We start from the raw sequence: 25757 nt of genomic DNA on the forward strand, positions 1-25757 counted from the left end.
GAAATGTCGAGAGGCCTTTTCCAGCTCCCGTGTGGAACAAGTTTAGCTTTTGAGCCATTTTGTGAAGTGTTTTTTTAATTGGTGCTAACGAATGACAAGACATTTTGTACAAACAAGAAGAATTGCAAAATCACGAGTTCACTGTCCATGTTTCTCACATCATGTTCAACAGAAACAAGGATTCTCCTCAACACGTTGCTGAAAATTCTACAGAAGGGATATTCCCCCGAATTCGGCTTCGCCAGGGATAATTCAGAGTCCCACCATGAATCTCTATGATGGAAACTAGTTTAGCGGGGCGCCTGGATAGCTCAGTCGGTAGAGCATCAGACTTTTAAAACAGGTAGTGATCTGAGAGTCCAGGGTTCAAATCCCTGTTCAGGCTAAAAATTTTAAAACAGCTGGCAAGTTCTGCTTTTCCAGCGGACCAACATCAGCGAAAGGAGCAAGAGTTGGCCACACAGTCCCTCGAGCCTTCTCCGCCATTTGATAACGTCATCGCTGATCTTCGACCTCAACTCTCCTTCCCCGGCCTATCCCCATATCCCTTGAGTTCCTTCGTGTCCAAAAATCTATCTATCACTGTTTTGAATCTATCCAATGGCTCAGCATCCACAGCCCTCTGGGGCAGAGAGTTCCAATGGTTCACAACCCTCTCAGTGAAGAAATTGTTCCTCATCTCTGTCCGAAATGGCCGGCCCCTTATCTTGAAATTATAACCATTAGTTCCAGACTCTCCAGCGAGGGGAAACAGCTTCCAAGGATTTAACCTGTCAAGCCCTCGAAAAATTTAACATGTTTCAATTAGATCATCTCATTATTGCAAACTGCAGAGAATATCGGCCCATTCTACTCAATCTCTCCTCACAGGACGACCTTGTCATCCCAGGAATCAATCTAGTGAACCTTTGTTACACCCACGCTCAGGAAAGTGTATCGTTCCACAGGTAAGGAGATCAAAACTGTACACAGTACTCCAGATGTGGTCTCACCAAACCCTATATAATTACAGCAAGGCTTCCTTATCTTTGTAATCCAACCACCTCACAATAAAAGCCAACATACCATTTGCTTTCCGAATTGCTTGCTGCATCTGCATGTTAACTTTCTGTGATCCGTGTCCAAGCACACAAAAATCCCTCTGAATACAAACATTTCTTAATCTCTCACCTTTTAAAATGTATTCTGCTTTTCTATTCTTCCTACCAAAGTCAATAACCTCACATTTCCCCACTTTATACTTCATTTGCCAACTTCTAGCCCACTCGCTTAACCTGTCTGTATCACTTTGCATCCTCTTTGCGTCCTCCTCACAGCTTACTTTCCCACCTAGTTTTGTATCGTCAGCAAACTTGGATACATTACACTCGGTCCCCTCATCTAAGTCATTCATATAGATTGTAAATAGCTGAGGCCCAAGCATTGATCTTCACGGCCCCCCACTAGTTACAACCTGCCAACCGGAAAATGACCTCTTTATTCCGACTTTCTGTTTTCTGTACGTCAACAAATCCCCAAACCCTTTCATAAACCCATGCTGACTCTGTCCAATCCCGTTAATGCCTTCCAAGTGTTCTGTTATCACATCCTTTATAATGGACTCCAGCATTTTCCCCACTACTGTTGTTAGGCTAACTGGTCGGTAATTCCCTGTTTTTTTCTCTCCCTCCTTTTTTAAATGGTGGGGTTACATTTACCACCCTCCAATCTGGAAGAACTGTTCCAGAGTCTATCGAATTTTGGAAGATGACCACCAATGCATCCATTATTTCCAAGGCCACTTCCTTTAGTACTCTGGGATGTAGATTATCAGGCCCTGGGGATTTGTCAGCTTTCAGCCCCATTAATTTCCCTAGCACTATTTTTTTTTTACGAATACTGATTTCCTTCAGTTTCTCACTCTCACTGGACCTTTGGTACCCTAACATTTCCGGGAGGTTATTTGTGTCCTCCTCTGTGAAGACAGAACTAAAGTACCTGCTATCTACACCCTCAAAACCTCTAATAGAGTTGTCATACACAATTTCCCTTTCATAAAACCGTGTTGCATGTGCCTAACCATATTATGATTTTCTAAGTGCCCTCTTACCAAGTCCCTAGTAATAAATTCTCGCAATTTCCCTACTACTATTTTCAGGCTAAATGACCTGTAGTTCCCTGTTTTCTCTCTCCCTCCTTTCTTGACTAGCGGGGTTACATTTGGTACCTTCCAATCCATGGGGACCTTTCTAGAATCATGGGAACTCTGGAAGATAAAACCAACTTTCTCTGCAGCCAACTCTTTTAAAACCCTAGGATGTCGGCCATCAGGGCCAATGAATTTGTCAGCTTTTAGTCCCATTAATTTGTCCGGTACTTTTTCATTACTAATATTAATTGCTTTAGGTTCCGCACTCTCATTAGAACCTTGGTTCCCCAATAGTTCCGGTATGATTTTTGTGTCATCTACTGTGACGACAGATACCAAATACTTGTTTACATCTCTGCCATTCCTTATTCTCCATTATAAATTCTCCAGTCTCTGCCTCCAAGGGACCCATGTTTGCTTTCGCGAATCACTTCCTTTATACATACTTGTGGAAGCTCTAACAATCCATTTTTATATTTCTTGCTGGTTTACCCTCATTCTATTTTCTCCCATTTTAGCAATTTCTTGGTCATCCTTTGCTGATTTCCCAAACCCTCCTCATCCTCAGGCTTACTACTCATTTTGGCAACATTGTAAGCCTCTTTTAACCTAATTCTATCATTAATTTCTCCAGTTAACCAAGGTTGGGCCACTTTTCCGGTGGAGTTTTTAATCCTCAAACGAATGTAATTTTGTTGAGGAATAATGAATTATTTATTTAAATGTTCTCCATTGCTTAACTACCATCATATTTTTAATCTAATGTCCCAAACTCCTAAGCCAACTCACCTCTTATAACAACGTTATTGGTTTTGTTTAAATTTTAAGACCCTAGTATCGGACTTAACGACATCACTCTCAAACTCAATATTAAATTCTATCATATTATGATCATTCTTCGCCAGAGGATCATTTACTATAAGATTACTAATTAATCCTGTCTCATTACACAATACTAGTTCTAAAATAGCCTGTTCCCTTGTTGGTTCCTCAACATATTGATCCAGAAAACTGGCTCGAATGCATTCCATCAACATAAAACAGCTTATCTTGAGTTGCTAACATGATGTCAACACGATGGGATGACGTTTGACTCGAAGACACGGCCAGATCTGCCAGGTGAATTAGATGTTTGCTGCAAACACGGAGAATTAATGAAACCAAGACTTCCCTGCAGAGCAAGGAGTTGGAAAGAAAGATGCTGGGCATTGAGAGGCGAAGGATTTTGTCTGTTGCAGGATGAATGGACAAAAGGATCTCAACTCCCTGCTTCTTTTCCACACTGATAAATCTAGACCAAAATATCATCTCCGTGCTTCTTTCAGATAATGAATGTCTGAATGCTCAAGAGATCACTGATCCAAGCCAATTATCTTCTCTCGCACTCTTCTTCCAATCTTGCACACGTTGCTTAGCTTTGAAATTGTTCATTTTTTCACAGTGGGATTCAACTTGAATAAAGCGATGCTGTGATCAGCTGGTGTTGTTCAGGAAATGGAGAGCAAAAAGATACATCAAAGGCTAATGATAACAGTGACTGTTCGAACACTGTGAGCTACAGTTAAAGATTGGCAACCTTTAAAGTGTCAGGCAGCAGATATTTTCCAAATCATGACAGAAATGGCAAGAAAACTTCATGCACACTTTGATGAGCGGCACGACTTTCGAACAGGAGGCGTTTAACAGAAGGCAAGAAAGTGCATTGTGTATCGCTCTTATGGGTTGTAAAATTGAAGAATGATGGGCTGCTGGCTGTTCAGGCAGGAGCAGTGAAATTGCTCATGCTGATCAGGACCGAGCTTTGTGCTCAGTCGGGGGAATTTGGTTGGTGCTATTTTGAACAACACCAGGAAAGTCAAGTTCCCTGATCGGGAATCAAACATGGTGGCGCGGCGGTGAAAGCACCGAGTCCTCAGCACTGGACCACCAGCGAATCCGCTGCAATTTTCATTAAAGCAAGCAGAGCAACGCTGTCTTTCCGACTTGTCCCTTTGAAACTCACGTCACTTTCGTCCCAGACAAGTTGCTCGCACAAAATGGAATTTGCTGTTATAACATGAAAGAATTGTTCAGACAACGACAGCGCCAAGTGCGGTTAGGTCGGGACATGAAATGGACAGAGAGGGGAAATATTACCACAAGCTGCTGGTGTAACTGTTTCCATTTCCAAAACGCACGCACCGAATCAGTGCAGCTCCTCGGAACGGTGCAAGGCAGCGCAGGGCTGTCATGTCTCACTTGAAGCAATTGACACACACAAGATTCTGCCATCACGAGCCATCTCCTTCTGTTTCTGTCACTACTTTATCTCCACCTTCCTCTGCTCCTCCAGATGCCGGTGAATTAGATGTTCAAAGCAAATACTGCGACTTAACGAGAAAAAAACCTTAACTGGAAAGCAGGAAAGGGGGAGAATGATGCTGGGTGTTGAGAGACGATGGATTTTGCAGACACCAGGATAAATAGACACAACGGCCTCATCTCCCTGCATCTTCGGATACTGAATATCTTAATGCAAAGAGATGTTCTCACTGCCCCAGGCCCATTATCTCCAGTCGCATCTCCCACCAATCTTGCCTATGTTGCTTCGCTGTGAAATTGTGCAATTTTTCACACTGGGATTCCATTTGATGAAAACATTGCTGTAATCAGCTAGTGTTGTTAAGGAGATGGAGCACAAGGAGATACATAAAAACCTAATGATATCACTGCCTCTTCGGACACTGTGAGCTACTTTTAAAGCTGTGCAATATTTAAAGTGTCAGGCAGCAGGTCTTTTCCAAATCTTGACACAAATGGCAAGAAAACTTCACGCAGACTTTGATCAGCGTCATGACTTTAAAAAAGCCGGCATTTTGTACAGGCATTCCACACTCTGGACCTTGACCCTTCCCCTGGGATTCTCACTATGAACCGGTGGGATTTGTTTTGAGAAAGGATGTCCCAGCTCTCCACCTTAAAAGGGACACGGACAGGACCAGATGGGCTGAATGGCACTGGTTTAAGACATCACTGCAGTGCCTAGAAACCCTGCTCAGTAAGGTCTGTGAGTGTTGGATGGGACAGTGTAGAGGGTGTGGAGAGAGCTTTACTCTGTATCTAACCCGCGCTGTCCCTGCCTTGGGAGAGTTTGATGCGACAGTGTAGAGGGAGCATTACTCTGTGTCTAACCTGTGCTGTCGTTATCCTGGGTGTGTTTGATAGGGCAGTGCTGAGGGAGCTTTACTCTGTATCTTACCCGTGCTGGACCTGCCCCAGGAGTGTTTGATGGGACAAAGTAGAGGGAGCTTTATTTTGTATCTAACCCGTGCTGTACTTGCCCTATGAGGGTTTTGTGGTACATTATATGTAACCCCTGCTGTACCTGCCCTCGGAGTGTTTAATGGCAAAGTAAGCAAAGTAGAGAGGATCTCAACTTTGTATCTAACTAGTGCTGTACCTGTCCTGGGAGGGTTTGATGGTACGGTGTAGAGGGAGCTTTACTCTGTATGTAACCCGTGCTGTACCTGTCCTGGGAGTGTTTGATGGTACAGTGTAGAGGATCTTTAGTCTGTATCCAACCCATGCTGTACCTGAGTGGAGAGTGTTGACACTGGGTGCTCACCTCGATGAGAACAACATTTAACCAGAAGATGATAAGATAAACCCATCTGCTCCTCGCCTGTACACAGACATTAGGAGACATTGAGTGTCCCTAACACATTTAGACAATGCCCATAATCAAATTTTGAACACTACCCTGAGATCTCCCCTTACCGTTCTTTGATCTATGAAAAGAGTCCCAGTTTCTCCAGTCTCTCCTCATAACTAAAGTCTCTCGTCACTGATATTTCACATTTCAGTGAATCTCTTCTGCGCTCTCTCCATGGCCTTGACATTTTCCCTCGTGTAAGATCCCCAAAACTTGACACAATATTCTAACCGCAGCCTAACCAATAACTTGTACAGGTTTACATGGCCTCTGTCCTTTTGTGCTCTATACCCCTATTTGTAAAACCGAGGATCACATGAATTTTTTCAACCACTTTATCAACTTGACCTCCCACTTTTAAAGGTTTGTGTGTCTGAACACTTTGCAGGCTTTAGAAATATTAACATAACATGGCTAAAATACATTGACATTAAATGTCTGATATAATGTGTATTATGGGAAAGAGAAGTTTAATCTGAGTTCGAAACTCAAACAGGCGCTTGACTGCAGGCAGGTCGCCATGGCAACACTAATCAGCCATTCCATTCCACAGAATCGGCTGGTTGGAATCTCGAATCCGATAAGGGGAAGGAACAGGACTTTTTCTGTTATTAACCATAATGTAAACCTAAACCAGAGTGAGCAATATAGTAGATCAGATTGTAATGTGTGATGCTTATTTAATGAATATAAAATTTTATCTCCTGATGTCAAGCAGCATACAGGGTAAGATAAGGCAGAAAAGGAAAGCTCATGTCAGACACCGAGAGCTCAATAATACAGAAAGCCTAGAGGAGTATAAAAAGTGCAGGGGTGAAATTAAAAAGGAAATTAGGAAACCAAAGAGAGGGAATCAAAAAATATTGGCAAATTAAATCAAGGAAAATCCAAAGATGTTTAATAAATACATTAAGAACAAGAGGATAATGAAGGGAAGAGTAGGGACTTTTAGAGACCAAGAAAGGAACCTCTGTGTGGAGGCGGATGATGTAGATATGGTTCTTAATGAACACTTTGCTTCCGTCTTCACAAAAGAGAGGGATGGTGCAGACGTTGTAGTTAAGGAGAAGGAGTGTGAAATATTGGATGCGATAAACTTAGTGACAGAAGCAGCATTGAGGGGTTCAGCATCTTTGAAAGTAGATAAATCATCAGAGAGGGATGAAATGTATCGCAGAGTGTTAAAAGAAGCAAGGGAGGAAATAACGGAGGCTCTAACCATCATTTTCCAATTCTGAGTGGATACAGGCGTGGTGCTGGAGGATTGGATGACTGCTGATGTTGTACTATTGTTTAAAAAGAGACCGAGGGACAGATCGAGTAATTACAGGCCAGTCAGTCTAACTTCGTTGGTGGGCAAGTTTAAGAATCAATTCTGAGGGACATGATAAACCATCACTTAGAAAGGCACGGAGTAATCAAGGACAGTCAGCGTGGATTTGTTGTGGGAAGGTCGTGTCTGACTAACTTGATTGAATTTTTTGAGGAGGTAACAAGGAGAGTCGATGAGGGTAATGTATTTGATATCGTCTACATGGATTTTAGCAAGAGTTTTGACAAGATTGCACATGGCAGACTGGTCAAAAAAGTACAATCTCATGGGATCCAAGGCAAAGTTGCAAGTTGGATCCAAAATTGGCTCAGTGGCAGGAAGAAAAGGGTGATGATCGACTGGTGTTTTTATGACTGGAAGGCTGTTTCCAGTGGGGTTCCGCAGAGCTCAGTACTCGGTCCCTTGCTTTTTGTGATGTTTATTAATGATTTGGACTTAAATTTAGGGGGCTTGATCAAGAAGTTTGCAGATGATACAAAATTGGCCGGATGGTTGATAGTGAGGAGGAAAGTGAAGGAAGATATCAATAGACTGGTCAGGGAGGCGGAAAAGTGGTAAATAGAATTCAATCCGGAGAAGTGTGAGGTAATGCATTTGGGGCCGGCAAATAAGGCAAGGGAGCACAAATAAATGGGAGGATACTGAACGGTGTAGAAGACGTGAGGGACCTTGGAATGCATGTGCACAGATCCCTGAAGGTAGCATGACAGGTAGATATGGTGGTTAAGAAGGCATGTGGAATACGTTCCTTTATTAGCCACGGCAGAGAATATAAGACCAGGGAGGTTATGCTGGAACTGTATTAAACAATGTTTAGTCCACAACTTGAGTACTGTGTAGAGTTCTGGTCACCACAATACAGGAAGGTTTTAATTTCACTAGAGAGGGTAGAGGGGAGATTTACGAGGAGGTTGCCAGGACTGGATAATCTTAGCTATGAAGAAAGATTTATCGGCTGCGATTGTTCTCTTTGAAACAGAGGAGGCTGAGGAGTGATTTAATTGAGGTGTCCAAATTTATGTATGGCCGAGATAGAGTGGATAAGAAGGACTGATTTCCCTTAGCAGAGAGGTCAGTAAACAAGGGGCAGGGCATAGATTTAAAATGATTGGTAGAAGGATTATTGAGGAGCTGATGAAAACATTTTTCACCCAGAGGGTGGTTGGTGTCTGGAAGTCACTGCCTGAAAGGGTGGTCGAGGCAGAAATCCTCAACTCATTTCAAAGGGACCCGGATATGCACCTGACGTGCCGTGACCTACAAGGTTATGGACCAAGTGCTGGAAAGTGGGATTCGGCTGGGTGGCTCATTTTCGGCTGGCGCAGACACGTAAGGCCAAATGGCCTCGTTCTGTGCCATAAATTATCTATGATTCTATGATTCTAATTAACAGTAAACAGGGTAGTTTAGGGTTCATGAGAACACGACTGAAGAAAAGTAACTGCTGGGAACCAAGCAATGTGTCTTTGTAAACCACAGATTAGGGAAGTTCCAGCTTCACTGACAGAGATGGATCACAACAGAGTGTAAAAGTGAGGGGCTACTGATGTAAGGGGCAGTTGGGACTGGAGACACCGGAGATCAAGCTCAGGGCGTCCGTGGTTCCATCCAGAGGACTGATCTCGTCGACACGGGGGATTTGCATGTTTACTCTGGTATGGTCGAGGGAAGAGAGTTTGCTCATATATTTCTTAATGAGGGTTTAATGTTGCTGACTCTCAGACTTGTTAATTAATAAGACAATGCATTGGTTAGAACCTTCCACCACTCAGTCTCCCCGCTCCTCTACTTTTAAACTTTGACCATTTAGTGCACATTTCATCTCATTTTTCTTCCTCTCAAAACGCATAACGTCACATTTCTCTGCATTGCATTCCACCTGGCCCATTTACTATCCCGTGGACGTCACAATGAAGTCACTGACACTCCTTCACAGTTGCCTCAATTTTGGCGTCATCTAGAAATTGTCACCTTGTGTCCCACATACCCAAGCTCAGAACATTCTCTATATTGAGAAGAGCAATGGTCCCAACACTAACCCTGGGGGACAGCACTGTTTACATCCCACCAGTCTGGAGAAAATCCATTAACCACTACTCTCTGTTTTCTGTCCTTTACACAACTTCCGATCCAAATTGCCTCATTCCCTTTAATACGGTAAGTATTAATTTTATCAACAAGCCTCCTGTCCGTCATCTCACCAAACACCCTTTCGCAATCAATGGGCACAACATTCACTGCATTTCCTTTATCAGCAGACTTGAGTTATCTCAAATGATCCATGTTGGCTGTTCTTAATTAATGTGTTTTTCTAACAAATGTTGAAATGTTTGCTCCACCTCATCTGGTTTCATCTGTTTCAAGACGCAACAGAAAGGTCGAGTTGTCTCCTGGAGTTTAAGATAAATTAGGTTTTAAAAATTATGTTTCAGACAATGAGGGACGTCTGGGCTGAGACCGCCCATTCGGTGCCGCAACTCCCACCCCTCACACACTCCGATTGGTTGGAGAATCAACTCACCCCTCACCCCTCCAGTCAATTTCCGCTCCTCCTTTTGGTCTGGAACTCTCCTTAATCACCAGGGCGGGATTAGTGTTGAGACTGACATCCTCAGGTGCAGTTCGAAAATAAACATTAATTGAACCCGTCAGTTGCAACATTTAATAACACGAAATTAATAAAAGTTACCTTAAAAAATATTTTCTGGAGTTCACCAAAGTGGTGGTGCGTCTACACTGTGTGTTTGTTCCGGTTTAAATGGCACAAAGAGCTGGGGTTTCAGTTTATTTTATTATTCTTGATCCATACGCGCTCTCTCTGCATCCAATGTCTTTGCTTTTCGGCCTGATATTAAGATAATTAATGGCGGCTGCATCACCCAGCATGCAGCGCGTTACAGATTGTGCCCTATCTGAATCAGTGGAGCACAGCGCGCAGGCGCAGTCTGACTCATTATCGGGCAGTGTGTCCTGAGCATGCGCGGTCAGTCGAGGCTGCGGGAGGAGCGCGTTCGGTGCAGGTGAGAGGATCGGAGCAAGAGGATCAATAAACCCCGGGGCCCGGGTCCGGGCTCAGGCCCAGGCTCAGGCTTCACAAACCCCGAGTGCGGCCCCAGACCCGAATATAAAACAGTGAACTTTATCCCCCCTCACTACCCGCCGGTTTCCGGTTTCTCCCGTTTCGCTCCGGACCAACTCTCAACAAAAGGCCGCGGCCCCGCGCATGCGCGGTGTAAACTGGGAATCTCTCAGGGAGCGTCTGTAAATGAAGGAGAAATGGTGATCGGTCAGGGAGCGTCTGTAAATGAAGGAGAAATGGTGATCGGTCAGGGAGCGTCTGTAAATGAAGGAGAAATGGTGATCGGTCAGGGAGGATCTGTAAATGAAGGAGAAATGGTGATCGGTCAGGGAGCGTCTGTAAATGAAGGAGAAATGGTGATCGGTCAGGGAGTATCTGTAAATGAAGGAGAAATGGTGATCGGTCAGGGAGCGTCTGTAAATGAAGGAGAAATGGTGATCGGTCAGGGAGTATCTGTAAATGAAGGAGAAATGGTGATCGGTCAGGGAGCGTCTGTAAATGAAGGAGAAATGGTGATCGGTCACGGAGCGTCTGTAAATGAAGGAGAAATGGTAATCGGTCAGGGAGGGTCTGTAAATGAAGGAGAAATGGTATTCGGTCAGGGAGCGTCTGTAAATGAAGGAGAAATCGTGATCGATAAGGGAACATATGCAAATGAGGGGGAAATTGTGATCGTTCAACGAGCGTTTGTAAATGAAGGAGAAATGGTGATCATTCAGGGAGCATCGGTAAATGAAGGAGAAATGGTGATCAGTCAGGGGGAGTCTGTAAATGAAGGAGAAATGGTGATCAGTCAGGGGGAGTCTGTAAATGAAGGAGAAATGGTGATCAGTCAGGGGGAGTCTGTAAATGAAGGAGAAATGGTGATCAGTCAGGGAGCGTCTGTAAATGAAGGAGAAATGGTGATCAGTCAGGGGGAGTCTGTAAATGAAGGAGAAATGGTGATCAGTCAGGGAGCATCAGTAAATGAAGGAGAAATGGTGATCAGTCAGGGAGCGTCTGTAAATGAAGGAGAAATGGTGATCAGTCAGGGGGAGTCTGTAAATGAAGGAGAAATGGTGATCAGTCAGGGGGAGTCTGTAAATGAAGGAGAAATGGTGATCAGTCAGGGAGCATCGGTAAATGAAGAAGAAATGGTGATCTCTTTTTCTTTCGTCATCCAGGGAGCTCTAGCTTTGGATGCTATTCCTTTGCTCCTCGTGGGAATCGGTCTACTCTCTACCAAACCCACTCCTCCTCGAAGGCCTCCCATTGTTCAATTACTGTTTTGTTGCCAATTATTGATACCAATTCACCTGGACAAGATCCCATTTTAACTCATGAAATTAGCCCTCCTCCAGTTAAGTATTTTCACATTTGACTGTCCCCTGTCCTTTTCCATAACTGTTCTAAACCGAATGAGATTATGATCACTGCTGCCCCACTGAAACATGCTCCACCTGCCCCACTTCATTCTCCACATCGAGCCCACTGCTGTACTCGCATACACTCTCTCACATTCACTCTCTCACAGTCACTCTCTCACACTCACTCTCTCACACTCACTATCTCACACTCACTCTCTCACACTCACTCTCTCACACTCACTCTCTCACACTCACTATCTCACACTCACTCTCTCACACTCACTCTCTCACACTCACTCTCTCACCCTTTCACTCATGGTTTAGTACCACTGAAAGATGATTTGATGGGTTTGGATTTCAGCACAGCGAGGAGGGAGAGTGTGTGGGACGGGGATTTACAGCTTTGAGGAATAAGAGAGGAAAGAATGTTCCATAGAACGACGAGTTATGTGATCTGAATTTTTATCCTGTACTTACAGTGATAACTTTTATAATCTCCTTTCACAGGTTATTAGAAGGGGAGGATTTGCAGACAGGAAACTCAAACCAAAGACCACGTCAAGATCTGACAGAGTCACTCGATTCATCAGGACCTGAATATCATCGGCCTTTGAATGTGGAAGGAGAAATGTTTGTCTGTTCTATCTCTGGGAGAAGATTTCAAACATCAGTGTGAGTGGAAAAGCACCAAGACACACACACCCGAGTGAGAGTGTTCCAGTGCACTGACTGTGGAAAGAGCTTTAACCAGTTACATAGCCTGAAAAAACATCACACCATTCACAGCGGGGAGAAACTGTATACGTGTTGTGTGTGTGGACGAGGCTTCAACTGATCGTCCAACCTGGAGAGACACAAGGACACCCGGACCACGGAGAAACCGTGGAAATGTGGGGACTGTGGGAAGGGATTCAATTACCCTTCACTGCTGGAAATTCATCGACGCAATCACACTGGGGAGAGGCCGTTCACCTGTTCCGTGTGTGGGAAGGGATTCACTCAGTCAGACAGCCTCCTGATGCACCAGCGATTTCACTTTGATAAGCGACCTTTTAAATGTTCGGACTGTGAGAAGAGGTTTAAAAGCAAAAGTAATCTGCTGACACACCAACGCATTCACACTGGGGAGAGACCGTTCATCTGCACCGTGTGTGGGAAGGGATTCACTCGGTCATCTCAGCTTCTATCACACCAGCGAGTTCACACTGGGGACAGCCCATTCACCTGCTCCGTGAGTAAGAATAGATTCACTCAGTCATCACACCTTCTGCAACACCAGCGAGTTCACACTGATGAGAGACCTTTTAAATGTTCTGACTGTGAGAAGAGGTTTAAAAGCAAAAGTCATCTGCTGACACACCAACGCGCTCACACTGGGGAGAGGCCGTTCACCTGCTCCGTGTGTGGGAAGAGATTCACTCGGTCATCCATCCTGCTGGCACACCAGCGAGTTCACACTGGGGAGAGGCCGTTCTGCTGCTCCGTGTGTGGGAAGGGATTCACTCATTCATCATACCTTGTGCAACACCAGCAAGTTCACACTGATGAGAGACCTTTTAAATGTTCTGACTGTGGGAAGAGATTTAAAATCAGAAACGAACTCCTGAGACACCAACGAACTCACACTGGGGAGAGGCCGTTCACCTGCTCCGTGTGTGGGAAGGGATTTACTTGGTCATCCACCCTGCTGAGACACCAGCGAGTTCACACTGATGAGAGACCTTTTAAATGTTCTGACTGTGAGAAGAGGTTTAAAAGCAAAAGGAATCTGCTGTCGCACCAACGCACTCACACTGGGGAGAGGCCGTTCACCTGCTCCGTGTGTGGGAAGGGATTCACTCGGTCATCCACTCTGCTGACACACCAGCGAGTTCACACTGGGGAGAGGCCGTTCATCTGCTCTGTGTGTACGAAGAGATTCACTCATTCATCACACCTTCTGTCACACCAGCAAGTTCACACTGATGAGAGACCTTTTAAATGTCCTGACTGTGAGAAGAGATTTAAAATCAGAAACGAAATGGTGAGACACCAACGCAGTCACACAGGGGAGAGGCCGTTCACCTGCACCTTGTGTGAGAAGAGATTTACTCGGTCATCCAACCTTCTGTCACACCAGCGAGTTCACTCCGATGAGAGACCTTTTAAATGTTCTGAGTGTGAGAAGAGATTTAAAAGCAAAATTTATCTGCTGACACACCAGCGCACTCACACTGGGGAGAGGCCGTTCACCTGCTCCGCGTGTGGGAAGGGATTCACTCGGTCATCCACCCTGCTGAGACACCAGCGAGTTCACACTGATGAAAGACCTTTAAATGTTCTGACTTTGGGAAGAGATTTAAAATCAGAAACGAACTGCTGAGACATCAACACATGCCCATTGGGGAGAGACCGTTCACCTGCTCCGTGTGTGGGAAGGGATTCACTCGATCATCCCACCTTCTGAAACATTAACTTGTTCACACTATTGAGTGACCTGTTAATGCACTGACTGTGAGAAGAGCTTTAAAAGCAGAAATGAACTGCTGACACATCAACACATGCCCATTGGGGAGAGACTGTTCACCTGCTCCGTGTGTGGGAAGGGATTCACTCAGTCATCACACGTGCTGAGACACCAGCGAGTTCACATTTGACTGCAGGGGTTGGATTCTGCTGTTAATCACATCCAGGACTGAACCATGTTCATTCTGACAGTTAGGGTTTGTTTCTTCTGATGTCAATAACCCCTATAACTGGGCTGGAGTTTAATATTCTGGATATCTATTAAATAAATCAGATTTGTTTTAAACACCTTGTTGTAGATTTTAGTCTTTCCCACCTGAGTGTTTAGCATCACCTGACTGGAGCTCAGAAAGGACAATCTGGGGGGAGCAGAACTTCAGCCTGGACACAGTCCTTCAGGGCCACACTGAGAGGGGCAAACGGCACTTTGGTCTTTCCCGTCTCTCTTCACTGACAGCAAAGTCACCGTGCGGAGTCCAGTCTAAAAATGACTGTGGTAATTATTCTATGAAGATTTAACCTGTTTGTGTGACAGTCCTGAGTCTACCATTTAAGGCAGGCGTTAACTCATTTAAAATAAACCCGTTAAAAATAAATGATTTAAAGTCTGCATCAAAATAGCAGTGGGAGGAGTTCACAGGAGCCTGTTAACTGCTGGTACAATTATACAACAGTCATTCGATCTCCAGATAAAGAAGGACCTGAAGTGTGTTTCCAGAATTCATGGTTTTATTGCTGTGTGCGTGTTAGACACCAGGATCACTAAAAATACACGACCCTGACCATCCACAGGGTGGGGGCGATCCCGACAGTTACTCTGGGATCACTCCCACTGCGGAACTCCACCACTGACCCTGCTGAAGGTTGCAGGCTCAGGGAGTGGGGCCTCCAGGAGTGGACTGCAAGATAGCGGACAAATATATGCTGAGGTACCAGAGGAATCCTTACTAAGGAACCGTCTGGGGTTTTACTTGTCAGTGTGGGTCTAGCGGTGAATGATTCTTGACTCCCCGAACTGTCTTACAGTCAGATCAGGATGAATTCAGTTGACAGGAGAATTGGGACAAATATCACCCACAATCGAGGGAGACACAAGCAGCCATTAGAGAAGCTAAGAGATCTTTGAAAAGAAGATGGTGCACAAATGTGCTAATAATAGCAAACGCCTTTCCAGCTACGTCAGGATTCAGAAGACCATTAAAGATGGTTTAGGGCCACTGAAAGACAGTTCAGGGCAGATTCCCAGGCTATGGCAGAGCTGTTAAATGACTATTTCTCATCAGTCTACACTCCTGTAGATGATGCTCAGATTCCAGCTGTGGGATGTGCTGTCAACAATAACATCATAAATATTAAAATAGAAAGGGACGTGATCTTGGATAAAATATGAAATCTTAAAATAGGTTTAGCTCCAGGTCCAGATGATATTCACCCCCGGGTGTTTAAAGAGATGGGACGGGTGCTCTGTGAGCCCCTTGCCTGTATCCTCAACAGCTCAATAGAGTCAGCGATAGTCCCCTGAGATTAGAAGGTAGCTCACATAGTTCCAATTTTCATTATGGGGGACAAAATTGAACAGCAAAATTGAAGTCAATGGGAATCGGGGGAATACTCTCCAGTGGCTGGAGTCATACCTGGCACAAAGGAAGATGATAGTGGTTGTTGGAGGCCAATCATCTCAGCCCCAGGACATTGCTGCAAGAGCTCCTGGGTCCAACCATCTTCAGCTGCTTCTTCAATGACCTTCCCTCCATCATAAGGTCAGCAATGGGGATGTTCACTGATGATTGCACAGGGTTCAGTTCCATTCCCAACCCCTCAGATAATGAAGCAGTCCGTGCCTGCATGCAGCAAGACCTGGTCAACATCCAGGCTTGGTCAGATAAGTGGCAAGCAACATTCGCGCCAGACAAGTGCCAGGCAATGACCATCTCCAACAAGAGAGAGTCTAACCATCTCCCCTTGACATTCAACGGCATTACCATCACCGAATCCCCCACCATCAACATCCTCGGGGTCACCATTGACCAGAAACTGAACTGGACCAGCCATATAAATACTGTGGCTACAAGAGCAGGTCAGAGGCTGGGTATTCTGCAGCAAGTGACTCACCTCCTGACTCCCCAAAGCCTTTCCACCATCTACAATGCACAAGTCAGGAGTATGATGGAAGACTCTCCACTTGCCTGGATGAGTGCAGCTCCAACAACACTCAAGAAGCTCGACACCATCCAGGACAAAGCAGCCCGGTTGATTGGCATCCCATCCACCGAGCACCAATCACACATCCCACCACAATATCTTTAATATCCCGTCTCATACCCGGCCACCATCTCATTTATCCGAATTTTTCCTCCATATCTTCCCATTTAGGGTGTCCGCCTGCTTTGGAGCCACAGATCCACTGCATTTCTGAATCGAATTGGGAACCTCTTGAAGTAAATCACTCTCCTCCTCACAGTTTATTATCCTCACTGTTCACTGCACTTTCAAGTTTGGAAATTGTGCCCTGTGTACCCAGATCCAAGTCATTAATATATATCAAGAAAAGCAGTGGTCCCAGCACCGACCCCTGGGGAACACCACTGTACACCTCCCTCCATTCCGAAAAACAACTGTTCACCACGACTCTCTGTTTCCTGTTATTGAGCCAATTCTGTATCAATGCTGCTACTGCCCCTTTTATTCCATGGGCTTTAATATTGATGACAAGCCCATTATGCGGCACTTTATCTAACGCCTTTTGAAAGTCCAAACACACCACATCAACTGCATTGCCCTCATCGACCCTCTCTGCTCCTTATCAAAAAACTCGATCAAGTTAGTTAAACACAATTTGCCTTTCACAAATCCGTGCTAGCTTTCCCTAATACTTGTCCAAGTTACTGCTAATTCTATCCCGGATTATCGTTGCTAGAACTTTCCCCACGACCGAGGTTAAAATGACTGGTCTGTGGATGCTGGGTTTTATCTTTCACCCTTTCTTGAACAAGGGTGTAACATTTGCAATTCTCCAGTCCTCTGGCATCACCCCCATATCTAAGGATGTTTGGAAGATTATGGCCAGTACCTCTGCAATTTCCACCGTTACTTCCCTCACTAACCGAGGATGCATCCCATCCGGACCAGGTGACGTTTCTACTTTAAGTCCAGCCAGCCTTTCAAGTACCTCCTCTTTATGAATTTTTAGCCAATCCAGTATCTCAACTACATCTTCCTTTACTGACATTCTGGCAGCATCTTCTTCCATGGTGAAGACAGATGGAAAGTATTTATTTAGTACCTCTGCCATGCTCACTGCCTCACAATGCTACTTCCTCACTATAATTGTGATGTGGAGATGCTGGTGATGGACTGGGGTTGACAATTGTAAACAATTTTACAACACCAAGTTATAGTCCAGCAATTTTATTTTAAATTCACAAGCTTTCGGAGATTTTCTCCTTCCTCAGGCAAATGTTTCAAGAGCTCCTTGAAGCCTACGCATTTATACATATTGAACAATACATGGTGTTTACAGACTGCCCCTGCAACTGCCCGTTGCCAAGGCAATCACCGTGTTCAGACAGAGAGGTGTCACCTGCAGAACCCCCGAATACACATTCAACAAAAAAACAAACAGGGAAAAAAAACAGAGAAAAAAAACACAGAGAGAGGCAGAAACATCCGGAAGGCAGAGAGAGCCAGCAAATGACCCATTATATTAAAAACAGATAACATTTGTTCGCTGGTGGGGTAACGTGTAGCGTGACATGAACCCAAGATCCCGGTTGAGGCCGTCCTCATGGGTGCGGAACTTGGCTATCAATTTCTGCTCGACGAGGACGGCCTCAACCGGGATCTTGGGTTCATGTCACGCTACACGTTACCCCACGCATATGATTATGATTAGAAAGCAAGAGGTTCGATTCCTACTTGGTTTGGGAATTTTTTTGCAAACTGTACATTATTTTATTGCTTTCAATACCTTGCAAACTGTCCAACTTGGTGGTGCTGCCTGGCTCCAGACCTGGTAAGTGCCTTCTTAGTGCAGCAAGCAGTGCATCAGTGTCATAATCTGAGGGTCCTGAATTCAAACTTCAGAGAAGGCATCAGGGATTACGAAGCTTTTTTTCCATCTCTCACCTCATCTTTCCATCTTTGCTGCAGAGCAAAATCAAGAACTTTTGCTGACTGCAGCCCATCAAAAGATGTTCTGCCCCTTGACCTCTCTGTACTCAAACACACAGTAAAGTTTAGGAAGTACATGGGCTATGGACTCGCTGACAACACTCTTCTTTCTGTATAATTGCACCAAGACAATCGGTGAGTGGAGAATATAATCAACGATCCCACTACTTCTCACATGCCAAGTGAGCGCTCTACCAGTTGAGCTAATTCCTCGTTTGCTGTTTGTAAATCGTCCTTCACAGTTCCCGCCTCGCACTCGCCTCCAAGCTGCTCCACGACCAGCAGAGAAATCTTGATTTGGGTTGCCGCTCCTTGAATATATTAAATACTTTGCTCCAATCGGCGGTATCGAGCATCAACAAGTGAGGAACAGCAGAACGGGAAGCCACAGTAATCATGAATGATGCTGAGAAGAGCCCGAGCCTTCGGAAGGAAGACGAGGTCACCGGAAAGCAACAGCCGCCTGAGATTGAGGGAGCAGCGTGAGCCCTGACTGACTGACTGATCGAAGACCTTTTTGCCTGAAATTGAGGGCGATTTGAAGTGTTGCTGCTCAAAGGCACTCCCTGCTGGTGAGCAGAGGGAAATGCTCGAGTGAAACAGCCGTGCTCGGGCAGAAACAGAAAGCTTTCAGGTTTGAGAAAGGAAACGTGGTGTCCTGTGACTCAGTGGCAACATGTTAATCTGGAAACTGCCGTTAAAGTTCAGAGAGCGACCTTGAGGTAATTGCTGCTTATTCCAAAAGCACACTCACTCCTTCGAGCCGGAATTGAACCAGCGACCTAAGGATTACTTCAATTGTTTAATTCACTACAGTCCTCCGCTCTACCAGCTGAGCTATCGAAGGGAAGTGATACAAAAGATTGTCTTTGGTGATTGTTCACCGTGCGCCTGTTGACATGTTCAGACTCGTGGAGTCCGGTGCTGATCAAAGGCTTCTTTTGCCTGAAAGCGAGAGCTGAGTGTTTTGAAGTATTGCTGCTCAAAAGCACTCCCTGCTGGTGAGCAGAGGCAAAACAGCCTTGTTTGGGCAGACACAGAAAGTTTTAAAGTTTGAGAAAGGAAAAGAGGCGTCCTGTGCCTTCATGGCAACATGTTAATCTGTGAGGTGCCTGTAAAGTTAAGAGAGTGACCTTGAACTCATTGCTGCTTATTGCAAAATCACGCGTACTCCTTCGAGCAGGAATTGAACAAATGATGTAAGGGTGCCTTTGTCTTATTTTCCGCGACAGTCTTGTCACTCTGCCAGCTGAGATATCAATGGGAAGCAGCAAAAATGTTTCACTTTGGTGATTGTTCACCGTGCACCTTTGACACAACCGGACTCGTGGATTCCAGTGCTCATGACTGAGGCTGACTCGGTACCTGCTCATACCGCAGCGCTGTGGGAGTGTGAGCTGCTCTGTGTTCTCCACAGCCTGGGCCAGTGACACAATGAATAATGTGACTGATTATTGATCTGGAGATTGTGGGTTCAAGTTTACGGAGGGTGTAAAGTGGAAGGCCGGGCCTGGAGAGCATTGGAATAGTCGAGTCTAGAAGCAAACAAAGGCACGGATGAGGGTTTCAGCAGCAGAACTTCATTCTGGCAGTTGGGATTTGTTTCTGCTGATGTTAATAACCGCTATAACTGGGCTGAAATTCAATATTCTGGATCTATGTCAAATAAATCAACTTTGTTTCAAACAGAATGGGTCAATTACTTGATGAATTCAAGATAAGAGACTAATTGATGTCCTAATTACCGATTATTATGCCTTTTCTCCTTTCTCACTGTAGATTATTTCAGTTCTCATACCTTCAATTACTCTCATGGCCAAGTCCCAGTTCCCCGGTCCTTCCCGAGTGCCTCTCCCAGCCTTGGGATCCAGGGAAGGTATCAGTAATGTACCCGGGATCACTAAACACAAAACCCAGTCTGTGAATCACTTTCAGCTCCTGGACTTTTCGTGTGTCCCACAGCATCTCTCTCACCTTCGATGTGTGAATAGAGCATCAGGCCTGGGAATCCCGGCTTAAATTTAAAAACACTCAGCAAATGTATTTAACAAAATACAAACAAGTAAACACATCATGGCCCAATAATCCAGCACTAAATTCAAAGGAGCAAGTCTGTTATCAAACTCTTTGAGTGGACAGAATCAAGAAAAATCCCAACTCGAAGATCCCCTCGAATCCTTTGCAAATACCTTACAAATCTTGATACTAATCAACAAGTCTAATTGAATGTTGACCTTTATCTTGAGTGGGGTTGGAATACAGAAGTGATGCTTCAGTTGTAAAGAACCTTGGTCAGACCCCACCTGGAGAACTGGGCACCGAACCGAGAGAGAGATCAATCGGCCTTGGGAAAGATACAGTGCAGATTCACCAGAATGATGCAGGGGTTAAAAGGATTAAATTATGAGGACGGGTTGCATAAACTTGGTTTTTATTCCAATGAGTTTAAAACATTGAGATGTGATCTCATCGAGATGTCTAAAATAATAAAGGGATTCAATGAGGTAGATACAGAGAAATGATTTAATCTGGAGGGGGAATCCAGAACAAGACGGCATAAGAAATAGGAGTCGGAGTGGGCCATACGGCCCCTCGAGCCTGCTCTGCCATTCAGTAAGTACATGGCTGATCTTCCATCTAAACTCCACTTTCCTGCCCGATTCCTTGATTGCCTCGGTGTACAAAAATCACTCAATCTCATTCTTGAATATACTCAACGACTGAGCATTCACAGCCCTCTGGGGGAGAGAATTCCAAAGTTTCACCACCCTCTGAGTGAAGAAATCTTTCCTCATCTTGTCCTAAATGGCCGATCCCTCATCCTGAGACTATGCCCCCTAGTTCTAGACTCTCCAGCCAGGGGAAACAGCCTCTCAGCATTTACCCTGTCAAGCCCTCTAAGAATTTTAGACGTTTCAATGAGATCACCTCTCATTCTTCCAAACTCCAGAGAATATAGGGCCATTCTACTCAACCTCTCCTCATACAACAACCCTCTCATCCCAGGAATCAATCTAGTGAACCTTCGTTGCACCCCCTCTGAGGCAAGTATATCCTTCCTCAGGTAAGGAGAACAAAACTGTACGCAGTACTCCAGGTGAGTCTCACCAACGCCCTATATAATTGCAGCAAGACTTCCTTACTCTTATTCTCCAACTCCCTTGCAATAAAGTCCAATATACTATTTGCTTTCCTAATTGTTTGCTGCACCTGCATATTAACTTTCTGTGATCCGTATACAAGGACACCCAAAGCCCTCTGCACAACAACATTTCTTAGTCTCTCACCTTTTAAAAACATATTCTGCTTTTCTATTCTTCCTACCAAAGTGAAAAAATTCCACATTTCCCCACATTGTGCTCCAACTGCCACCTTCTTGATAATCTTAACATTAGAGCTAGGTCATTTACAAGCAAAATAAGGTGGCAATTTTTCACACAAAGGATAGCGGAAATTACAAACTCACTTCCCCGAAATGCTGTGGATGCTGGTGCTCGATTGAAATTTTCAATATTGAGATCGATAGATTTGTGTTGTGTGAGGGTTGAAATTGATATGGAGCAAAGGCGAGTAAATGGAGCTGTGATACAGATTAGTCCTGATCCAATTGAATGGTGGAGCAGGCTTCAGGGGCTAAATGGCTCTTTCCAGTTCCTGAACGCAGTCACTGACACCAATCACCTCCAGTCTGATAAAAAAAAGTCACAGACACCAATTTCCTCCTATTGATTCTAAAAGAATCCCACACCCACTGATACCAATCTCCTCCTGCCTGATATAAACCAACCCCACAGTCACTGATAGCAATCTGCTCCTGTCTGATATAAACCAGTCCCACAGCCACTGACACCAATCTCCTCCTGTCTGATATAAACCAACCCAATACTCACTGACACCCATCTTACTGAATGGTGGAACAGGCTTGAGGGGCTGAATGGCCGACTCCTGTTCCTAATGATCCGATGTCACACTGAAGTTGCTAACATTCCTCTTCACAGTTCTTAATGCTCCCTATCTTGGTGTTGTCTGGGAATGTTGATCTTATGCCCTTGCACCCAAGCCCAGGTCATTTCTCTGTATTGAGAAGAGCAATGGTCCCAACACTGCCCCTGGGGACACCACTGTTTACATCCCCACAGTCTGAAAAACATCCATTAACCACCACTCTGCCCTTTCTCCAACTTCCCATCCACACTGACCCACTCCCTTTAATACCGTGAGCTTGAATCTGATCAACAAGCCTCCTGTCCGGCATCTTCTCAAACACTTTTTAACAATCCATCTTCACAACCTCCATTGCATTTTATCCCCACACTGTGTTATTCCCTCCAATAATCCCTGCTGTCTGTCCTGAATTAATCCATTTCATTCCCAATGTTGAAATCTTTGCTCCACCCACTCGGTTCCATCGGTTTTTCTCCACAACACAAAGGGCCAGTTTTCCCCAAGAGTTTCACACCAATCAGCTTTCAAAATGAGGCAGAGTTTCAGCCAATGAGGGAGATCCGGGCTCAGCCCCGCCCACTCGGTGCCGCAAGTCCCGCCCCTCACACACTCCCATTGGTTGGAGGACCAACCGCCCGCTCGGTCCTCCAGTCCCTCTCCGCTCTTCCTATTGGTCCGGAGCTCCCGTCAATCACCCGGGCAGTGTGAGCTGAGCATGCGCGGCGGGCGGGGAGTGAGGCCGAGATCGTGTCCGCAACAGGTGAGAGATGGGCGGAGGGAGCGGGTTAATAAACCCCGGGGGAGGGGGCGGGGGCTTCACAAACCCCGAGTGCGGCCCCGGGCCCGAATATCAAACAGTGAACATTCTCCTCTCTCTCTCTACACTCCGGGGGCTCCGGTTTAGATCAGACCCGAAACTCAACACACGGCCCGCGGCCTCCGAGCATGCGCAGAGTCAGCGTCAAACCTCGTGACTCATCGAATCAGGGAGCGTCTATAAATGAAGGAGAAATGGAGATCGGTCAGGGAGCGTCTGTAAATGAAGGAGAAATGGAGATCGGTCAGGGAGCGTCTGTAAATGAAGGAGAAATGGAGATCGGTCAGGGAGCGTCTGTAAATGAATGAGAAATGGTGATCGGTCAGGGAGTGTCTGTAAATGAAGGGGATATGGTGATCGGTCAGGGAGCGTCTGTAAATGAAGGAGAAATGGTGATCGGTCAGGGAGCGTCTGTAAATGAAGGAGAAATGGTGATTGGTCAGGGAGCATCTGTAAATGAAGGAGAAATGGTGATCGGTCAGGGAGCGTCTGTAAATGAAGGAGAAATGGTGATCGGTCAGGGAGCATCTGTAAATGAAGGAGAAATTATGATTGGTGGGGTAGCTTCTATAGATGACGGAGAAATGGTGATAGATCAGGCAGCGTCTGGAAATGAAAGAGAAATGGAGATGGGTTAGGGCGCATCTGTAAATGAAGGAGAATTGGTCATCGGTCAGGCATTGTCTGTAAATGATGGAGAAATGTGCATCGGTCAGGGAGCATCTGCAAATGAAAGAGAAATGGTGAAGGTCAAGGAGTCTGAAAATGAAGGGGAACTGGTGATCGGTCAGGGAGCGTCTGTAAATGAAGGAGAAATGGTGATCGGTCAGGGAGCATCTGTAAATGAAGGGGAACTGGTGATTGGTCAGGGAGCATCTGTAAATGAAGGAGAAATGGTGATCAGTAAGGAATCGTCTCTAAATGAAGGAGAAATATTCAATGTCAGGGAGAGTCTGTAAATGAGGAAGAAAATGTGACGGTTCATAAGAACATAAGAAATAGGAGCAGGAGTAGGCCGTACACCCCCTTGAGCCTGCTCTGTATTCAATAATTGTAAACAATTTTACAACACCAAGTTATAGTCCAGCAATTTTATTTTAAATTCACAAGCTTTCGGAGGCTACCTCCTTCCTCAGGTGAACGATGTTCCACACCTTCCACATCATTCACCTGAGGAAGGAGGTAGCCTCCGAAAGCTTGTGAATTTAAAATAAAATTGCTGGACCATAACTTGGTGTTGTAAAATTGTTTACAATTGTCAACCCCAGTCCATCACCGGCATCTCCACATCATGTATTCAATGAGATCAAGGTTGATCTTCGACCTCAACTCCACTTTACTGCCCGATCCCCATATCCCTTGATTCCCTTAGAGTCCATAAATCTATCGATCTCAACCTTGCATTAACTCAACGACTGAGCATTCACAGCCCTCTGAGATAGAGAATTCCAAAGATTCACAACCCTCTGAGTGAAGAAATTCCTCCTCTTCTCAGTCCTAAATGGCCGACCCCTTATCCTGAGACTATGCCCCTAGTTCGACACTGTCCAGCCAGGGGAAACATCCTCTCAGTATCGACCCTCGAAAGCCCTCTCAGAATCTTACAAGTTTCAGTGAAATCACGTCTCATTCTTCCAAACTCCAGAGAGAATGAATTCGCCCATTTTACTCAATCTCTCCACATAGGACAACCCTCTAATCCCAGGAATCAATCTAGTGAATCTTCGCTGCACCGGCTCTAAGGCAAGTATATCCTTCCTTAGATAAGGAGAGCACAACAGTACACTGTACTCCAGGTGTGGTCTCACCAAAGCCCTGTACAATTGCAACAAGACTTCCTTATTCTTCTACTCCAACCCCCTTGCAATAAATTCCAACATTCCAGTTGCCTTGCGAATTGCTTGCTGTACCTGCATGTTATCTTTCGGTGTTTCTTGTACGAGGACACTCAAATCTCTCTGAACACCAACATTTAATAGTTTCTCACTGTTTAAAAAATATTCTGTTTTTCTATTCTTCCGACCAAAGTGAATAACCTCACATTTCCCCACATTATACTCTATCTGCCACCTTCTTGCCCACTCACTTAACCTGTCTATATCCCTTTGCAGACTCTTTGTGCCCTCCTCACAGCTTACTTTCCCATCTAGCTTTATATCATCAGCAAACTTGGATACTTTACATTCGGTCCCATCAACGAAGTCAATGATATGTATTGTATATAGCTGAGGCCCAAGCACTGATCCTTGCGGCACCCCATTAGTTACAGGTCTCGGTCATCAATATATATCAAAAAGAGTTATGGTCCTAATACCAATCCCTACGGAACATCACTGCATACTTTCTTCCAGTCTGTAAAACAATGGTTCACCACTGCTCTCTGCTTTCTGTCTCTCCGCCAATTTTGTATCCATGCTGCCATGGGCTTCAATTTTACCAACAGGTCCATTCGGTGGTACTTTACCAATCGCCTTTTAAATGTCCATGTGCACAACATCGAGTGCACGACCCTCATCAACCCTCTCCGTTATTTCATTGAAGAACTCAATCAAATTAGTCAGACATGATTTTACTTTTAACAAATCTATATTAGCTCTCATTTATTAACTCACGTTCTTCCAAGTGAGAATTAATTTTGTCCCGGATTCTGGTCTCTAGAAGTTTCCCACCACCGACGTTAGGCTGACTGGCCTGTAATTGCCGGGTTTATCCCTCTCCTACATTTTTGAACAGGGGTGTAACA

The 25757-nt window shown here is 45.0% G+C and overlaps 1 protein-coding gene and 2 non-coding genes across 3 annotated transcripts; 2 read left to right on the plus strand and 1 right to left on the minus strand.

Moving 5' to 3' along the window:
* The first annotated feature begins 300 nt into the window (after positions 1–300).
* trnak-uuu (transfer RNA lysine (anticodon UUU)) lies at positions 301–385 on the plus strand. Its single transcript is given in 2 exon segments — positions 301–337; positions 350–385. It is a non-coding gene; the product is annotated as a tRNA-Lys (tRNA).
* An 11930-nt stretch (positions 386–12315) lies between these two features.
* LOC137336069 (zinc finger protein 84-like) lies at positions 12316–14370 on the plus strand. Its single transcript, XM_068001563.1, has one exon. The coding sequence runs from the start codon at positions 12596–12598 to the stop codon at positions 13937–13939; it is 1344 nt and encodes a 447-aa protein (XP_067857664.1). The 5' UTR covers positions 12316–12595; the 3' UTR covers positions 13940–14370.
* Positions 14371–19006: 4636 nt separating this feature from the next.
* Positions 19007–19099, minus strand: trnay-gua (transfer RNA tyrosine (anticodon GUA)). Its single transcript has 2 exons — positions 19063–19099; positions 19007–19042 (listed from the first exon to the last, which is right to left on the minus strand). It is a non-coding gene; the product is annotated as a tRNA-Tyr (tRNA).
* Positions 19100–25757: the final 6658 nt, after the last annotated feature.

Source organism: Heptranchias perlo, chromosome 20 (genome assembly GCF_035084215.1).
Source record: "Heptranchias perlo isolate sHepPer1 chromosome 20, sHepPer1.hap1, whole genome shotgun sequence".
Taxonomy (NCBI): Eukaryota; Metazoa; Chordata; class Chondrichthyes; order Hexanchiformes; family Hexanchidae; genus Heptranchias; species Heptranchias perlo.